This window comes from Melampsora larici-populina, assembly GCF_000204055.1.
Source record: "Melampsora larici-populina 98AG31 unplaced genomic scaffold MELLAscaffold_1, whole genome shotgun sequence".
Lineage (NCBI taxonomy): Eukaryota > Fungi > Basidiomycota > Pucciniomycetes > Pucciniales > Melampsoraceae > Melampsora > Melampsora laricis-populina.
The window spans coordinates 33236-52355 of record NW_006768765.1 but is presented as its reverse complement, the minus strand read 5'-3'; the positions used below and the strand labels follow the sequence as shown (position 1 = coordinate 52355).

The 19120-nt window shown below is 42.1% G+C and overlaps 2 protein-coding genes across 2 annotated transcripts; both read right to left on the bottom strand.

Moving 5' to 3' along the window:
- Nucleotides 1-139: 139 nt before the first annotated feature.
- On the bottom strand, nt 140-3188 carry MELLADRAFT_114768 (Pleckstrin domain-containing protein; the record flags this gene model as incomplete). The annotated part of the gene is made up of 11 exons (XM_007403418.1): nt 140-533; nt 595-649; nt 731-757; nt 818-889; nt 951-1117; nt 1196-1545; nt 1639-1896; nt 1979-2486; nt 2564-2759; nt 2946-3016; nt 3176-3188. The coding sequence occupies 11 exons, from the start codon at nt 3186-3188 to the stop codon at nt 421-423; spliced, it is 1830 nt and encodes a 609-aa protein (XP_007403480.1).
- A 1632-nt stretch (nt 3189-4820) lies between these two features.
- Nucleotides 4821-6553, bottom strand: MELLADRAFT_58290 (uncharacterized protein; the record flags this gene model as incomplete). Its single annotated transcript, XM_007403417.1, has 2 exons — nt 4821-5909; nt 5984-6553. 2 exons carry the CDS (start codon nt 6551-6553, stop codon nt 4821-4823), a joined length of 1659 nt encoding a protein of 552 aa, XP_007403479.1.
- Nucleotides 6554-19120: the final 12567 nt, after the last annotated feature.

The window sequence follows — 19120 nt, the reverse complement described above, 5'->3', positions numbered from 1 at the left end:
CCAAGGCAGCATTGTAAAGCGGCCCCGATGTAAAGGGAATACAAGACCGTGATCCGAGAATGCTGAGCAAACAGCAACCGTAGAATTATGGATTTTCACCAAAGCTGTCTTAGGTCTCATGACACTTTTCAAGTGAAGTGAAGTTCAAAGGAAGTCACATCAAAATCAAGCAACATACTCACTCCTGGAAACCTAGTAAAAGACATTGGGACAAAATTTCAAGATTATGTTACAAATGCACAATTGTTCATGTGAATGATCAAAACTGATCAAGATTATAAATGATCACAACTACAAAGAAATAAAGAAACAGGTTAAGATTGATTAAATGTGGATGTGATGATACAAATTATCACATGAAGCAACCAAAGATTAAAAAAGTAATATATGTGTAGTAAATTTGATTAAGAAAGATTAATATCATCTGATAAAGCTCTCAGTAAATCTTGATAGGATTCCAGTCATAGTAATATCAGAACTTTCACTTTTGGATTTAGACGTTTCTGATATTTTATCTTCCTTGAAGTCTACAACTGTAAGAACAAATTATCAGCTTATCTGGCTATTAAATTGCTTATGTGAAAAGATGCTTACCCGCTTGGAGCTCAGAGGGGGACTCTTTGCGTTCTTCCTTTACATGTAAATCAGACTACAAGAAATAGTGGAGAGATCAGTTCATATATAAAGTGGATCACGCTCATTCTGAGAATCAATGTTGCAATAAACTTACATCTTCTTCCAAGGCGCCATCTTCCTCCTGGAAAGATAAGGGATTGTTCAGCACTAGGCCCATTGAGAGAACTAAAGTGTGACTTACATCAGCAGACCAGGCTTCACTTCTGGGGTCGAGGCTTGTATGGTAAGTTGGTATGTCTGAAATCGTGCTAGACTGAAATGCCAAAGGGATAAGTTCATCTTAAAAGGATATAAAGGAAAGGCGATTTTCTTACCGCTGATAATGTCGAGCTAAATCTCTCGTTGACATGAGTAGAAGTCTCATCTCCTTGAGAACTACCTCTGCGAGCTTCCAGCCGCACTATCTCCACACTCTCCATTCGATTGTGAATTTCTTCTTCACTTTCAAACACTTCTTCCTCCTCCTCCTCGGGTCCATAACCTGCAAAAAAACTCGTAGGTCAGAAAATCTGATGTGTTTATTTTGAACTTGTACTAGATGATCAATCGTCTTACGAACCTACTGCTCGTACCGCGGCCTGCACATCTACACCTCTCTCTTGAGGAATAGAACTGATCAAATAAACTTTACATAATTCTTTTAAAGCATTCCACCAAATCATTAATTCATCATGATTCTTAGCACGAAATGTATAAGCTTGTTCTCGATTGAATTTTGATTTTTTTCCAAGAATCAAATTGAATTTTGGTGTACGTGATTGAGAATGAGTTGGAGCTCCTAAAGTACATTCAAGTAAGAAAATCGATAATTCTGGTGTTGAACTTTTTTTTATGTCAGATGATTTAAATTCATGCAGGTAGCCAGCTGGTGTTATGACAAAATAGCCTTCACCGTAAGACCTTGTATATCTGTATGTAGGTAATCGAAAGTCAGAAATACCTTCATATAAACCAAAAATTTATAGGAATAGACTAGGAAGATATTGAGATCGGAAGGCCTACCTCTTTTTACGCCAAAGTATTCCTTGATGAATCGGAATTGTACAAGGATCTCCCATGCCAGGATAATTTATCTTTTGAGGGTTTCGAAGAGGTGTATCAGGGTCAAGCAAACAGTCCTCGCGAGAGCTGAATGCTTCCCACTCGGTGGTAGGTGAGATGGCATCGATCAAATTAGCGGAATTCGCCCAACGGTTGTACACTTCACCCGATTTACGAGTATTGTACTCGTGGTAAACAGCCCAGATACTTTGGATAGCACTACAAGAAGAACAAGGTCGCAATGAGTACGATGTACCATCTCAAGATTTAAACAGGTTTTCATGAAGTGCTATGAACGAACCGAACTAAACCTTCTTCAAACTGAGCGCTATTGGTTTGCATGATCAATATACTTTTCTGTAGCATGTTTTCTTCTTGAACTTGTTTTCGAAGTTGTTCGACTACAAGTTGATTGCAAAGCCATGGGTCTTGTCGGCCTTCAAGGTTCAAAGGGCTGTGTGTAGCAAACGCAATGGAACGTGTCAAGGATGTGATGAGTCGAGTGGACGACTCTCGCTCGCTAGCGACCAAAGTTGCCAATTTACCCGTGTCTTCTATGATGTTACGAATGTGAAGTTTCACCTCGGTTTTGAGTTTCTGGAGGTGTAGAACGATTGAGGAATGGACGATCTTTGCCAGTGCATCGTGCTCCTCAGCTATGATTCGAGTATTTTCTCGGACACCGTATAAGATGTCCTGTAGACCGCCTTCGTCCAAAAACTGGCTACTTCTCAGCGGTAGGACTTCATGGACAGCATTTCCCAAACGGTGAAGCTCGTTTGAAGTCTCTTGTTCAACACGATTGACACCTACGTATCAGCGTAACAATGTCAGGCTTCAGCTCACGTCGGGTTCTGATTCAAAAGTCGACAGATTTGGAGCTGACCTTTGAAGAATGTTAACAAAGTATCACAAACCGACTTCCAGACCTGAAATCGCTCGATGAGGATATCTGATGGTTTGAGATCATTGGATGCAGTAGCACGCTTGATAAGTATACTGTTCCTTGTGGACGCAATACTACGACTTGTCTGACTGGATTGCGAATATGATTGCGACATCTTTGAACGATGGAGGTAATACTAGTTGAGAATGAAAATGAATCTGATCGTTTAAGGTCAATGAGGAAGTGAATGAAGCTATAAGGTCAAGAGAGTGATCTGGTTGATTACCAACTTCGGAATCTTACCCAAATTGGTATTCATCCTCAACTTTTATCTAGTTTTGTCTCATCAAATCTTAATCCATCAAGCCTTATATCAACATACAATCCATCTTCTTTGATTTTCTTCATTAGGATTTGTCCTTGGTTTGATCCGTACGAAGATATCTGCTTTCTCTGTTTTTAGTTTTACTCCATTACCAATGTGACGTCATTCACCGATTATCACCTTCATCTCTTCCGTTCTTGCATGCTATTTACCGTGTTACCGGATTTGGACCTCTTTACCACCAAAAAAGGACGCTTCTCAACTTGGATTCTTTATAACAAACTGACCTTCATTGGTCATGTTCGGTCTTTTTAGTGATTCTGGTGGTGTATCACGTACCAATTCCTTTCAAAGAAACTCTGAAGCTCGCATTTCTACCTTTGAACATACTTCATCTGCACTGGGAGATAAAAACCTGCTCGGATCACTTGAAAGTGTCCTGCGGTCATTAAGGTGATTGATGACTTGAATGTAGCCTACGTTTGCCATGACAAAAGAGGTGTTTCGAAAAAAAAACTTGAAGTTCCCTGTGAGAATCGTAGGAATCGGGGATCCCAATAGATCAAGAGAACAGATGCCAAAGAATCGTGGGTCAACCAGTTGACGGGGATTGGTTTTCCTTTTTGATCTCTAGCAATAGTTGACTTGCGGAACTACATCCAGCGTGAGTGAAGTATTGAGGACGGATAAGATGTGACATTGTAGGCTTTGAAAGCAAACCCATCCATAATCCTAGGCGTACCCATGTCCATTGTGGGTAAAACAAGCCCCTCTCGGGTTGTTATGATCCTCTCCGGAGTTTTATTAGAAAAGGTTGTGGATAGCATCAATGAGGTAGGGAAACAATTGGAGATATATGAAAAGAAAGGGTTTTTCTTTTTTTTTAATTCGAAAAAGAGATGGAAAAGAAGTAGCAAATGTTGACAGGATCAACAAGTGAAGTGATTTTGATTATGGATAAACTTCAATGATGTACCTATTTACACATACATACACAATCTTCTTTATCTGAAGCATGTTAAAACAGTTCTTTTTCTCACAATTGCACACAAAACCTTCACATAGAAACTGAGGAGCATAGTGCTTAGAAGGGATGATATATGTGACAATGAGCCCGGGAACAAGTCCCCTCACCCCTACATTTCCCTTGGATTGGGGTGCATCCTCTTGATCTCAAAGATGACCATTATAAAGATGATTGTCTGGGTGTCAGTTTAATTTGATATGTATCTTAAATGATATCACAGTGGCAAGGTGGGAAGTGACTTTACCAGGGCTCAAAATGGTGTTTGGAATACAGGAGCAAGCATACAATCAAAATAGAAGTGCAAAGACAGTGGAATAGTTGGAGATAGAGACAAACAAAGACATTTTGATCTTGGACAAATATCAATAACATAGTAGAAGGTTTTGGTTGACATCAATAATCAGCATTTGTAGTTTTAAGTTTTGTTCAAGTTTGACTCAATTTTGTTTGCCTGCCAGGAGGATGTTTGGATTGAGTTCAAATGAAATTTAAAGTCATTAATTAAAAAATGTCTTGAAACTTCAATGAGCTTGGAAGCTTTGTATGTATTGTCTTAGGATTGTGTTATGTTTATTGTATGGATTGTACAAATAAAAAGGTGGAATGATGAAATGAAAGGAGTAAGAAATCATATGTTGGTTTAGTCTCAAGGTCTAGTAGTTACAAATTTAAAGGCTCTGAATTTACAGGAAAGAGCATATGTTGAGAAGAGATGAGTAAGGTGATAAAAGTTGTTCTGACAGGTCTCCCTTCACTCATTCTTGGTGGTACACAAGAAAGACAACCAAAATGTTAGAAACTTCAGGCCAGGAAAGTCTAAAAGAATGTGGTACAAAGTGTTGAATCAGGGAAGATCAAAACCTCTCATTTTAAATGAAAAATTGGATCTACCTGCAGCATTTCGATCATCTTCTTGCTGGCGGATAAGGCCGGTCTATGATGGCTTTGATATTGGCTTGTGCACAATGCTCCTCCAATGAAATTAATATGTCCTCAAGCACTTCAGGTTGAAAATCGTAGTTTGGAAGTTCGTGCCAAAGTTGCCGTTTTGAAACCACCTTCTTGAGCTGAGGCCAAGGACCTTGAAGGAGAGTACTTTTAAGTGACCGACAATGGTCTGATGACCAAAAAGGCCAACGAAGACAGCTTATGGAATTGCAGTCTCGAAAGCTGTTGAGTGACTGAGTGCTCCGGGCACATATCTCCAAATCAGCCAGTAATGGAAGAGAGAAACGAAGTTGAGGATACCAGTTGGAATCAATGGCCCATGTATCATGGCCGAATATATTGGAAGAGCGCAGCTGAAGCTTTGTTACGCAAGGTGCAATGTGATGGACGATCCGATGGGCTGAACTTGGTGATACACCGCCACAATCCCAAAATGAAAGATCAGTAATTGTCTTTGGCCAATCATGAAGGCACCAACTTTCATCTACATTGTCAACTCTTGCTAAATGTAATTGTGATAAGAATTTGAGCTTAGACAGATTAAATCCAAAAGAACCATCCCCAAGGTTTCGTTGATCTGAAAGTCCACGCCATGTGAGCGACTCAAGCAAAGGTAGAGCACAAACAAGTTTTAACGGGAAATCATTCAAAGTTATCTGGTCGTGTACATCGTTCAACGTGAATTTTCGAAGGTGTTTGAGACTTGTTAGTAATGGAATTAAATCCAATAGAAAAGCTGTTGTTCCGCCCTCGTCTTCATTATCTTCAGCGCATTCATACGAAATCTTTAGTGTAGATAGGTTAGGGCACCGATCCAACAGCGCCCTTACATTCTCTGGAGAGATCTGTTCCTCGATGTCATCATGAGACTCTTTACAAACGAGATTATCGTAGAGGGGTGGATACTCGTTATATTCACCAGGAGGTTTACTGCAGTTTGAGGAGAGTGAAATTGATAGAGCTCGGACATAAAAGCCTTGTCTGATTAGAATATCTTCGGTCCAAAGATCCATTGGTGCAGGAAGGGAAGAAGGAAACTCTAGTTTCTGAAAATTGGCATGAGTGATATCATGATCAGACAGGATTGAGTATTGAACGAGTTACTTTGAAGATGACTCACTCGCCAAAGCCATGGTCGACATAATTGATGTATTTCACGCGAAATGAGTGCAAAGGCTTGAATGCTATTCAACACTGGTGGGTTTCGATGTAAGTAGGTCCAGTATCCCTCTTCTTCATCTAGACCACAGATGTTCACCATGGCGCTCTCCTTTTTTTCTCCAACATCCTTAGCTTCGAACTGAGCCATGCAATCGAGAATTTTAATTATATTTTCAATGACCTCATTGGGTAAATCCACGAGGCCTCGGGGACGAGATGCAGTTTTCAATTCCTTGTCTTGAATGGCTTTTTCGACTTCATCCGATGGAAGTTCAAACTGTTGATAGGCGGGTGATTTGAGTTTCCTGCGGACGGATGAGATAGGACCACGTGGGCTGTCTGAGATACCGATTTGAAGGAAGATATCAAGAATCGACTTCTTGGACCAAACAAATCCTCCCGAGTCAAGTTCATCAAACCGCTTTCGAATGAAACCGAGATGTTGATCCACTGGCTCAGTCTCCGGGTGACGTTTCGAAACGATTTCGCGCCAAAGTCCAAGCTGAGCTGTATGACCCGAGGATGGCATCTTGACTTATATTCTTGAGAAGCTATACGGTTAGATCTTCAAAGATCTCAATATAGAGGACCGAGCTGAGAAGCTTGTGTGCACTGAGAATTGTCGCGCGAAGAGACGTAGTATGATGAGTCATGACAACAAATGATTATTTCCAAAGACATTGAGGAGGATTTGTGTATTGTCCCGGTACCGAGTGCCATGATCATGACAAAATCCTTTTTTCCTTTTCCTTTCTCCTTTCGCAGTTTCCTTCCTCAAATGCCATCTTTCAGGTAAAAACATTTCGAAGGCAGACTTAAAGTCACATCGCGCAAGACTTAACTTCAGAATGATGGTAAAGTCTCATATCAAAGATAGCTACATTTTTAATGTTGAGCCGGGATGAGGTCAGCTAGCGTCTGAGATGGGTGAAAATTATAATGGTGAATTGTCTCTCGACTCTCTCCCTTACAATCAAGCCACGTCCGAAGCTTACAGAATCATAACGCTACATTCATTCGCCATTGTAATTAATCATCAACTTTCTTGAATAAGATACAGCCCTTTGCAAAATTGATGACTTTGGAAAAGGAGAAAACGCTTGAGTTTTCAAAAAAACCTGCGAGTTTTTTTCCAAAACTCATTCATTTTTTCAAAAACTGAGCGAGCTCTTTCTCTTTTAGACTTACTGAGCCAGGTTTCCAAAAAAAACTCACTGACTTTTTGAAAAACTCAGCAGCTTTTTGACAAAACTCAAGGTTTTCTTTGAAAACTCAATGTTTTTTCTTCTTCAAAGTCATCAATTATGCAAAGGGCTGTAAGTCTTTCCAGTCAGAAAGAAGTCAATTCCTGATTTGAGGAAATATTGGTAATTGGCTTTTGTGGAACACTTAAGAGTGATATCAAAACATAAGATTCGTGATACCCTTATAAGTTGGCGAGAGCAACTGGCATTACAAGATAGCAATCAAAAATTCTTGTTCAACATGAATCTAACAATTCCCTAAGAGCAAGTCTACGTACCCATTTTTTTGAAACAAGAATATATGAATGTCCTTGACATATGTATCACTTTATACATTCTTGAATTGGGTCTTGATGTTCTACTTTTTTTGAAAAGCACTTGCATCAAGCATTCAAAATCATAAACCAAGAAACAGATCCCAAGTATATATAACGATCTTTCAGTCCTGATTCACAAACCAGTGTAAGCCGGTTTGGCTGACCTAACCTTTCTCTAATATCATTTCAAATAAAAAACATTTTTCTCAGTAACCATTCACCCTATTAGAAGACAAAACTGAGTAGAATAGAGCTTACTAGGGAAGGATTCGCGATAAGCCTTGGGAGGAGTACCGCGACCCATAGGCATTTTTCTGGCCCCAGATCGACATATATTTTGTTTATCTGAGAGAACATGACTGAAAACATGTTTAAGTGTCAATTCGATTTGATTATAAACCACATTGAATGTTAAAATGAATTACCGCTTCAAGGCTCTAGGAAGCTTCATAATTGTGATAGCTTCAAGTGAAATGCAAAAAGAAAATGTGTGAATTTGTTATAGCCAAATGAAGAATTCAAGTCGAGATAAGTAACCTACGCGTTGGACCCCGGGAGATGGAGCTCCTCTTTTTTCAATCCTCTCGAGGAGTACTAGTAGAAGAGTTGGCCTGCTTTGTAACTTCAGATGCCTCACCCGCCGAGTTAAAATATGGTTAGATAACCCCATCAGCTGATATATATTAACTGATGATAAACATAAGGTTATATGAATGATTTGTGTGGTCAAAGATACCTACGAGCTTGATTTTCATTTGCGCCACTTTCGGGAGCGCTGGATTCTATTTGAGAAAGGGAATGAAAATCAAAAATGTGGATCAGCATTGTGAAAGTGGATCAATCAGCAATTTGCACTTCTGAGAATGTGAATGTAGGATTGATTACGGATGGAATGTGATGTTGTAGGTATTGGAAGAAAGGTCATCTATATGATAAGCAGATGATCCTCGGCGGACCCTTATTTTTGGATATTGAGGTAACCTTGGCCTCATCAGGTTCAGGAGTCTTGCTCGAGCCTGGAAAATAGGTTGTGGGGAAACTGAACGGACCTGGGAAGTTGTCAAAGAAAAGTGTCAATCTTTTGTGCTAGAAGTTTGATGAGTTTTCAGAATCCTGCGGATATCTTCTATCAGCTTACACGTTCAAAGGTCATGGAGCATCCACTCCGTTACTGGGAGATAGATACCTGTGCCGTGTCCTAGTGCAGGACCGTGAACGTGAGGCACTGAAAATGGAAATTCACAATTAGATGATGACATTAGGGTGATGTATCAAAGATGGGACCTACAGCCATCCTTATAGAAAGCAGGAAGCTCCAATTTGTCCATTTGATCTAAGAAAAAAGCTACAAAAATGGGCAGAAAGAGTTTCAAAAAGAGGGCTTATAGCAGATGTCAAAGTAGATAAGAAGCAAAAAGGAACAATCATCACAGAGATATAACAACAGCCCTTTGATATGATGGATAGATAGTCTTGAGTCTTGCCATCCTTCTCCACTTTGAACAAATCCTTAAATAGGATCCTTGCGTACCTTAAGGCATCATAACCCTGAGGTTAGTACTTGCTTCCGTTACTAGACTTTCATAAGCAGCCATGATGGACTTTGGAACGGGCAAGGATTGTACCGGTGAAGGATTGTACCGGTGAAGGATTGATCAGAGAATATGGCAACTACTTATTCAACCTTCCATTACATTCCATGATCTTGGATAAACCCATAGAAATGGATTGAATCTTGTATGTAAAGGTCTTGTATTCAAGTGTATACTGCATATATATATACACAAATATTGAGATGAATTTGCTTTACATGTTGTTTTGAGGTAATTGTGCTTAATCACGTAATTCATGGCTTCATAAGCGTTTGAAAAAACAGGTGAAAGGTCACCAGGTTTATAGGGGTTGGGCGAAAAAGCGACCAACCGGTTTCCAAACCCAATTCAGTCGCAGTTCAAAAAGTTGGGAATGCTTTTGAGATTGCTCAAAAGCAATATGAAAGTCACTCCAAACTGACAAACATTTTTGTCTGTCTTTTTGCTTTGCAAAAATACACACCGGTATAAAGTGCTTCTAGATGACACCAAAGTTTTATCTATTCAAAAGTCTTGCAGGCAAGACAAATTTGCGCCGCTACAAGCCACACAAACACCCGCTTTTCTTTTCTTTTTTTTTTTTATATGAATGTATTTAAAGTGCGATACCTGGCCCTAGGGCATAAAAACACACTATCTGAAAACAAGCGGCGACTGACAACTTTAAGCTGAAAAGATGAAAGATAACTTGGTGTGACATGATTTTGGGTTAAGATTGGACCCGGCGCAGCTCGATATGAGAAATGAATGAAAGAAAAATATAGGAAATAAAATGAACAGAGACATGATACGCTCATGGCGTCGGGTGGAAGCTAAGCAGTAGCAGTTCAGGGTGCGGCGTTGACTTTGACTCGGCAGAATCTCTCTACGCCAGATGGCCAGTGCGGAGGTAACACTCTTAGGCGCCGGGGTGATGTCCCCGTTGGTCTTTTAAGACATCTTTTAGTCGGTGGAGGGTTTGACAGAGAATACTCTGCGTCGTCTCAGTCTCAGCTTTCCCCATCCCTATTCCTGGCTCCGTACCCATCGGACACAATTTGAATAGAACTGAGAAAAGGAAAAGAGAAAAAGAGAGAAAACGAGAGGAACTGATGAGAGATGAAATGCAATTGATGTGGTTTGATTTGAGGTTGTTTGGTCGGAGAAGAGACGATAATGAGAGAGGTTAAACTTGAGGTTTAAGATAAAGAGATGTTGAGGTTGAGGTTGAGGTGAGGTTGGGTGATGGATTAGGTTCGTTGGTATGATGATGTGTTGGTGTGAATGTCTTGATGTCTTGAAACTTGAAGCTTGGAACTTGTTGTCTTGAAGGCTTGAGGTCTTGAGTCTTGATGTAGAGTGAGTCAGAGTGGGAAGGGTCTTTAGGGCAGCGTGAAATCAGAACGTGAGGTCTGGTAATCGGTGGAAGTTTTGGTGGTTAGGTTCCCCGCCTGAGTATCAAGGCGATATTGGCGTGTTGGTGTTTGGTCTTGGTGGAGGTTGAGCCGCGCGGTGTGGTGGTCGACTCAGTCTGTTGTTTGGGAGTCGCCTAGTTGATGGCCGTGGCCGCGGTGGTGGTGGTTGAGTCTGTTGTTGTTGGTGTTGCAAAGGGATGTATGTCTTGATGCCCGCTTTTCACCACAGGTCCCCGGCCCCTTCTGTGAAAGGTGCAAAAGCTTACTCAACGAGAACTTTTTGAAACAGCCTTTCTCAAAGAATGAAAAAAATCATGTCGGGCCCAAAGGCTGACCTTGGGTCTGACCTGTGAAACCTTCACACAGGTCTTTTGGTCATCTTCCACTCTTTTCTGCTCTCTTCTCAAAGGTGTGAAACTGGTCGGTCAAAATTTCGCCCAACCCCTTATGTTTTCCTGAGAAAATGTAGCGCACATCTTTGACTCTTTCCTCCTATATCCAGTTTCAATACCTGATTCAATTCTTCTTGTGTTTCTTCATTTCTGGTGGTAGTGTAGGGGTTATTTTGAAGATTTTCTACCCAAATCTAATAACTTGTCAAGAATTGGAAAAGTCCAGTTTATCTAGCATCTATCCAAGGCCGTCCACCGGGGCGGGCTTTGAGGGTTGAAATCCCTGTTGCAAACTGGTTAACCAACTTCGATCACATATGGGAATGTCCACAAGAACACTTCTTCAAACACATCCGAGCACCTTTGATACTGCCCGCAATAGGGGGGCTCAAGTCAAAATACTTTACTACTTTTATCGTAAAAAACTTTTCCCAATTGTGTAAAATTTACGCAAAATTTTACAGCTATTCCAGGAATTTGTGTCGTGGTCGCACAAATTCATGGTCTTTTTCCCCCCAGCGCCACCGGCGAATACAGGCAGTGCGCAGCGCAGCACAGCTGTAACGGGGTGTGGACCTGTGTGGACTCGTATATCCGGCAGCATTGGATGTACGAGTTTGACTGGCCCTGATGGTTTGTTTGGGTTTGTTTGCGACATCCGTTCAGTGACCCACCGGATTGATCTATCCATATCCACCACCATACCGAATCCACCACCATACCGAATCCACCACCATACCATATCCACCACCATACCAACCCAAGCTCACACATCAACACCTCAACCCAACCATCCCAAGGCCGGATGGCCTTCCTACGTTTGGCCAATGTTTGGTTGCCCATTCACCAGAACCGGACATTCACTCAACCCACGAGATGACCAAATCCAACCGGACCCCCTCATCCCATAAAAAGACGGCCTCCGTGACCGTTTCGCCCCTCAAGACACTCACTATTGTCAACAGATACTCCACATTTGTCAAAAATTACTCAACGCCCTCAATCATCACCTTCAGTATGGTTAACAGCAAGACTTCCAACGCACCTTTGTATGTCTTTTGTCCCTCCAATCCGTTCTTCATCTCGTCATGATCTCATTTTTTTGTTCATTTTCATTTTGTCAATTCCTCTCATTGTGATTCCGATAGGTCGGCCACAGGTAGAATTGATGTTGTGTCCCGTGTGCTTCGCAACCGCACCTATTCACAAGCACTTATGAATCAGAATGCCGGTACAGCTTGGTGAGTTTTTTGTTCTCGATTATTGAAACAGAGAGATTAACTTATCTTTTTGGCATTGTGTTGGATCGCCAGATCCTCTATCTTCCCCTCTTCTGCTAGGTCGATCATGCCCCCACCGGTTATTGCTCCCTCGCTCATTGGGGTGTCATCACCCCTAGCTTCGCCTTGCAAGGAGCCCTCTAAGCGATGTGATCACCCGGCCGGCACGATAACCCCGTCGATGAAAGATTTTCGCAACGGTAGCTCTGCTGGCCCCACCCCTTCCGGGTCACAAACTTCTTCGGTTTCTTCTTTTAACCCCCATCTCAATCCTTCGATTTGCGACACATTTGACTCTTTAGAATCTATACCGCCTCTTCCTCCATCCATTGTCCGGCCAATTCTTTCCACCGCTGCCAAACCAATCCCTGATTCAAGGTCCTCAAATAAGAGGTCGGCTGCGGTCCTTGACCTAGACTCTGACCAGTTCGACCAACTGGATGGTAGGTCAAACGAGTCTCTGGTTACCTCGTCGAAATGATCCTCATGCTGACTTTCATTCTATGTAGAACTAGCTGAGGCAAATGACCATCGAGTCGAAGATTATGGTCAGTAATGGTTTCTATTCCTCTTTACCACGTGAATCTCAAGCTGACATTCATGCTTACTAGATGTAAATTTAGAACGGCTTGACCCCCAGGATGAAGATGACGGTTAGTACCTAGTTTCACTTTTTGCTTTACCCTCATGAATGTCTAAACTGACTTTGGACCTTTTTAGATCTACCTCCCAATATGTTCTATGACCCCAAACCAAACACCGATTTACCTGTCGACTTGCAACCTAACGAAGGGGAAACATCCGATCTTGCGCGTACCTTCCAAGTCGGTTTCAACCTCTGGCAACCAGTAGTCCCCGACGAGCCTGAACCTTCCACTTCTAACGGTAAGAAACGCAAGAAGGCTCAACCAGCTCGCAAGACCCCAGCTCCCAAATTTGAGAACTACAACCCCAAGGCCCCCATAAGTTTGTAATCAGCAGCCCTGCACTCCACTTCGCTCAATTCCGATCGGTACTTTTCAGAAGTTGCAACAAACGGCTTGATGGTGTTCAGGATTCACTTAGGAAAGCCTGGTACGACAACACCATCGAGATTCAGGGTTACATCCACGGCTCTTGTCACCACAAGGCCACTAAGATGGGTATTGATGATAACAACAGTTTTCAAGAGTTCATGGCCATTACTCAGTCTGTCCCTGCTACCACGGTCATGGGTTTCAAAATCTATCACGAAAACCCTAAACTCACTTCGAACGTTCAACGGAACTTGGAGATTGCTCGCAAAAACCACGCCCCTAAGCCTCCTTCTTCTGATACCGAAGCTCACCCTGAATCAGACGACTCCGCAGGGGTTAGTAACTTTTTTACCTTGCTTGTTGATCAAGGGCTGACTTTATCATTTGCATGATTAGTCCGCGATATTGAGCAATGGCGAGCGTCACTTTCGAAAACTATGGGCACGGTTTTCAAAGGACTTCACAGCAGGCGAAAACGTCACTTACGCGCTGAATCCAAAGGACCCAAATCTATGTGTCGTGCTCAGCATTGCGCGCATACGCACATGGGCTACCGATTGGGTAAGTCTTCATCATTCCTCTATCTCCTTTGAGGTTTAGTTAACGCTCTCCTTTGTATTAGGCTGCAGGGGTCGCAGGCGTTGATGAGGTTAATCCTCCTTCTAAGCGCCCTGATTTCCGTTGGATTCCTGTGGCCGAATACGAGAAGGAAAAAAATCAGCTTAATGGTCGAACTACCCCCGGACCAGTGCAGCCGACTGCCAGTTCGACTTCAGGAACGGTGGTCCACCATAACTATTATGGTGCACCATATCCTTCATCTGCTTTCCCACCATCTCAAACTTTCCCTTCGGCTCCTTTCCCACCATCTCAAACTTTCCCTTCGGCTCCTTTGCCGCCCTCTCAACCTTTTCCTTCGGCTGCTTTCCCGCCCTCGCAAAATTGCCCTTCGGCTGCGTTTCCACCGGCTCAACCTTCCCTTCCAGTCCCCACACCCAATACCTATGCTCCCACTGATTCAACTCGATTATCGCCACCTCCCGAGATGCCTCTTTTCGAGGACTTCCTCCTTTTCGCCGGTATCAAGTCTGAAATGAAGAAAACACGTGACATCCTGTCTGATGAAGGTATCAACGATTTTGCTCGACTGTTGGACCGCAAGACATACACTTTTGAAAGTTTCCGAAGTATGGGGATAGCGTTTGCTCACGCTGATGACCTTTACAAGGCCGTTCCTGAGTATAACCAGTTCCTGAAATCCTCTAGAGATTCTTCTTGATCTTATTCTTTTAGATGTTGCTCTTTCTGATAGACTCTTTGTGATCGATCAATATCCTTACTCAATCAAATATTTGTGATACATTTAAACAAACTTGTGATCGGCGCAATCAATAACTCAACATCCCCTCTTAAAATTTTGTGAACTGTTTCTTCTTTAATCTCCTCTTGCTTGTCTAATTTGAACTTCCAGTCTTACCTGGTGAACCTTGGCTTTTGTCTAACCTCTACATGCAATAATGAGATGTGTGATCTGATCGCTGCCTTCACTTTTCCCAAATTTGCCTCTATATGATGTGTCTATCTTGTGAGTCTCAGTCAAGAAGACCAGTCTTGCGAGATGTCAAAGTTGAGACTGGTCTTTTGAAATGAACACTTTGCAAAAGGTCCGATTTGAGACTTGCCTCTTTAAATGAACATAAGACAAATATTTCAAAGGTTCTACACAAGACCTTTTTTTGCACTCTCAGTGCGTTTTCTCACATGCACAAACTGCAAATTTTTGTGAGAGCATTACATAAAGTCCGATCTCTCACAGGGAACAATATCTTATTGTGACACTTTTTCTCACATTAGGCCTTTGGGACATTTCCAACTGAGCAAACGCTTATGACAAGCAATTTCTGATGATATTTCACATAAACTGCTAAATCCAGTAGCCACAAACTACATATAACTTGTGCATGAGCTGAGCGGTAAACAGCTTCCAGGTTGTATCCGTGATCACATCAATCTTATCTTCAGTAGCGGTTGAAACAAGGATCCGGGTGCGTCGAAAGTGGTATTTAAGGACACTAAAAGCCTTCTCGATTGGGTTCAGATCGGGCGAGTAAGGTGGGAGGTACAAGATGGGGATACGTCTTTCTGCAGCAAGTTCATCGATCCGACCCCCATGGTGAATCCTTGCATTGTCCATCACTAAGACGGAGTTTGCCTGAGGGTAGGGATTCATCATAGGAAACTAGCAAAGTTCAACGTAAGTTTTTGAAATTTGGGGGATGAAGGTTGAGAAAAACTGCTTACCAAACAATGTTTGAGGAATCCCTCAAAGTCGTCTCGATAGTAGCTGCCTTCTTGGCAGTCAAGTGCTAATACGCCGCCTTGGAATATGGCCGGTAGGAGTGAGTACCGTTTCCCTCCTTGACTCCAAGGAATTCGTGTGGTCCGTTGACCTTGTCTAGCGCGGCCGAACGTCCTGCCGAGATGCCTTTCCTGAACCGCGCACTCGTCTGAATGGGTCAATATATAATGTCAGCTAATCATTCATCATTCAAAACATGACCAAAAACAGACGAACCGAGGAAAACAAGCATGTTGGGGTTCAGCGCCCCTGCTGCATACAGATACTTAGCTCTCTTCGAGGGACTCTGGTTCGGGTGTACCGTCCGAGCCTTCTTGCGAGTCAGGTGGAGTCGATCCTTGAGATCACTCGCGATGGTTTGCAACACGACCCATTCGCCGGTACGTCGATATACCGCAAATCGATACTCGTCCAAGTAGAGAGCTGGATTGCAATCTAGTAACTCCAACATAAATTCTCTATCCTTGTTGTCCAGACGGGTTGATCTTCCAAGGCGACGATAGTCTTCAGGGTTGCGAATCACTGAATAGGTACGTCAATATAAAGAGTGCCAACGGGATATGCTCCGCGTGCTGACCGGTGACTTCAACAGCCGACGCACTTGCTCAATGGTTTTTCCTGTGCGAAGGTGCTGCACTGCCAGCACCTTGATGCCAACGTCGTATGGACCGGGTCGAGATTGCATGTCTAGAATGGGGATGTGGAAGTGTCAGCATCATGGTTCTCTGAAAATAAAAAAGAAGACTAACCAGAGAAGATATGGAATGAAATTTTCCGATGTGGGAAAAAATTCCACGTGGGAAAAATTTTTGATGGGGTGCCAGGCCCGATACCTGGTCTGTGTATCCGGCGGTTCGGGGCTGAGCTGCTCTTCACCCCGCTGCGCCTGTATTGCCGGTGGCGCTTGGGGGAAAAAGACCATGAATTTGTGCGACCACGACACGAATTCCTGGAATAGCTGTATGCAATTGGGAAAAGTTATACGACATCCCAAATTTTTTTGAGCAGCAAATTTACGCAAATTTGCGTAAATCTGCTGCTCAGAAGGAGATCCAAAAGAAATTTTTACGGTCCTTTTTTACGAATTGGGAAAAGTTTTTACAGCACGGTACTGTAAAAAACTTTCCCCAATTTTTTAAGAAAAGGCTGCAAAATTTTTGACTTGAGCCCCCTTAATAACTCATTTTGGCTTTTCAATTCTTGGCAAAGTTGCTGAGATGTTTTAGAAGTAAAGACTGCTGAAACTATCCACAAAAGAAGAGATATATCTCAGTTTGAGTTGTTGAATATCTAACTGGATTGTGATGTACAGCTGCCTCTAGGATTGAGATATGGTGTCTTCATTATCACCCAACAATATAAAAAATGCTACATATAAGCCGTCAAATATTATATAGGCCCTATTATGTGTTTGTTGTTGCCCCAGAGCCTTTAGTGGGAGTGCATCTGGTCTTTGGGGCTGAAGGGACTATTTCCTTTGAAAGAGTGCTGTATGTCCACCCTCAAAATATTATTCATCTATTGACAGTGGGATTAGCAATGAATTTGATGGTTTTTTGATCCCTTGGAGACCATGGAAGCTTGGTTTGCGGGATAGTATCAAGCAAAGGAGGCGTAGACTAAAGTCATTTGAAAGCCACAATACGTTGTATGACTTGACCAACTGAGCAAGATCTTTTGCTCAAGAACATATTATCCAACTGGATGTGATGTGCCCAAAGACAAACATTGACTGGATACAACCACGACAATTTGTGAGACTCGAACAAATCCGCGCAATATTTGGCTTTACCAACACATTGATGTATTTGCAGAACAAAAAAGATGGGGTTTATCTGGCTCTAGGAGAAACGGGCCTGAATCCATCATACAAAACATGAGAATGGAAGAAAACAATCTTTGAGGTCTTGGCCGCCTCAATTGTTACCCTTCCACTATTGGGATTTGGGTTTGCTTTTGATGATGCAAAGTGTCACAAAATATCTGGCAAGATGGAAGCATCATCACAGCTCAAGAGTTGTGGAATGAACATTTCTCAAAGGATGGAAGTCTCTGCTTCAAAAGACCGTGATGAACAGCCCGATGGGAAGATTCCAATTCTTAGACACAGCCTATGTATCATTGGCTTGTTGATGGAACGTCCCGCAAGGTGCGAGGCCGCATACAATAAGAGCCTCTGATAAAACAGATCGGATTGTTGAATCAATGCGGTTGAGGGAGCCTGGATACTCTTGAGGAGGCCTTTACCTGAGGCTGGTCAACTGCAACAGTTGTTGTGGTGTTGCAAATTGTAAAGTTTTGGCAGATGAGATGAAAAATGTGTTGAAGCAAGACTCAATCATAATCAAAGAAGAGAGAACCGGTTGCTCATACTTGGAGTATTGAGATGAATGTAGATGTGAGTACGGTATTGTAAGAGGAGAAGTTTGACTGGGGAATTTACAAGACCAAGTCAAGGACCAACCTCTTATGTATATTTGAGGTGTGATGGCAGTCACTCAGCGTTCCTCAGCACCAGCCTATGATGCATCCTAAAAGGAGATGTATAAACAGCACAATGACCTACCTGAGTAATCTTGTGCCATCAGCTCAACAGTTGTTTGCTCAAGTTGATCCAAAATCTTCATGATCAAGGATTGGTCTGTAAACCAGCTCTCTTAAAAATGTCTTTCTACTTCTTAAGAGAGTCATAGTTACTCCCGCCGTTTACCCGCGCTTATTTGAATATCTTCACTTTGACATTCAGAGCACTGGGCAGAAATCACATTGTGTCAACACCACTTTCTGGCCATCACAATGCTATGTTTTAATTAGACAGTCAGATTCCCCTTGTCTATACCAGTTCATAGTTAACAGTTAAATGCTTGCCAGACAGAAAGCGGTAAAGTTTCATCAGGTAGTGTGAAATTTTGCGCAAAAGGACCTTCATCATTGGTAGTATTGCCAGATTTTGGAACTCAGTCTGTCCAGGTCATTTTGTCAGCCTGAACTCATACCCCTATTCCTTTGAACATGTTCAAAGCTCTTTATGCATGTGTTGATATAGAACATGTCATCAGCAAGAGACCACTGTATGTCAGCAATGTGAACACGTGACAGAATTTAATGATTGACAAAGGGATCACTTAGGACAACCTACGCATGTACTTCCATAGTGTATCATGGCTTTTTTGTTGGATGATACTGTATCTTCATGAAGTTTTATGACAGCAATTGTCAATAATTGTTATCTTCAGTCATCAGGATATAGGAGGAGAGCGGATCATGATCACAAGTTTGTGAGGATTGGTGCCAAAGCTGAAATAATACTAAAGAAAATCTAATATACAAACAAGCAGTTTGGCCTGACATGTGAGGGTTGGGTACTCAGAAGAATACTCAAGGCTCACTAAAAATGGCAAGGTAAGTTGTAATTTTATATAATTAAGGTTATATTTCAAATATACTGTAATTACAATGAAATTATAAAGAAAAGAAAAGATGAGGAGGAAGGGAACTGGTC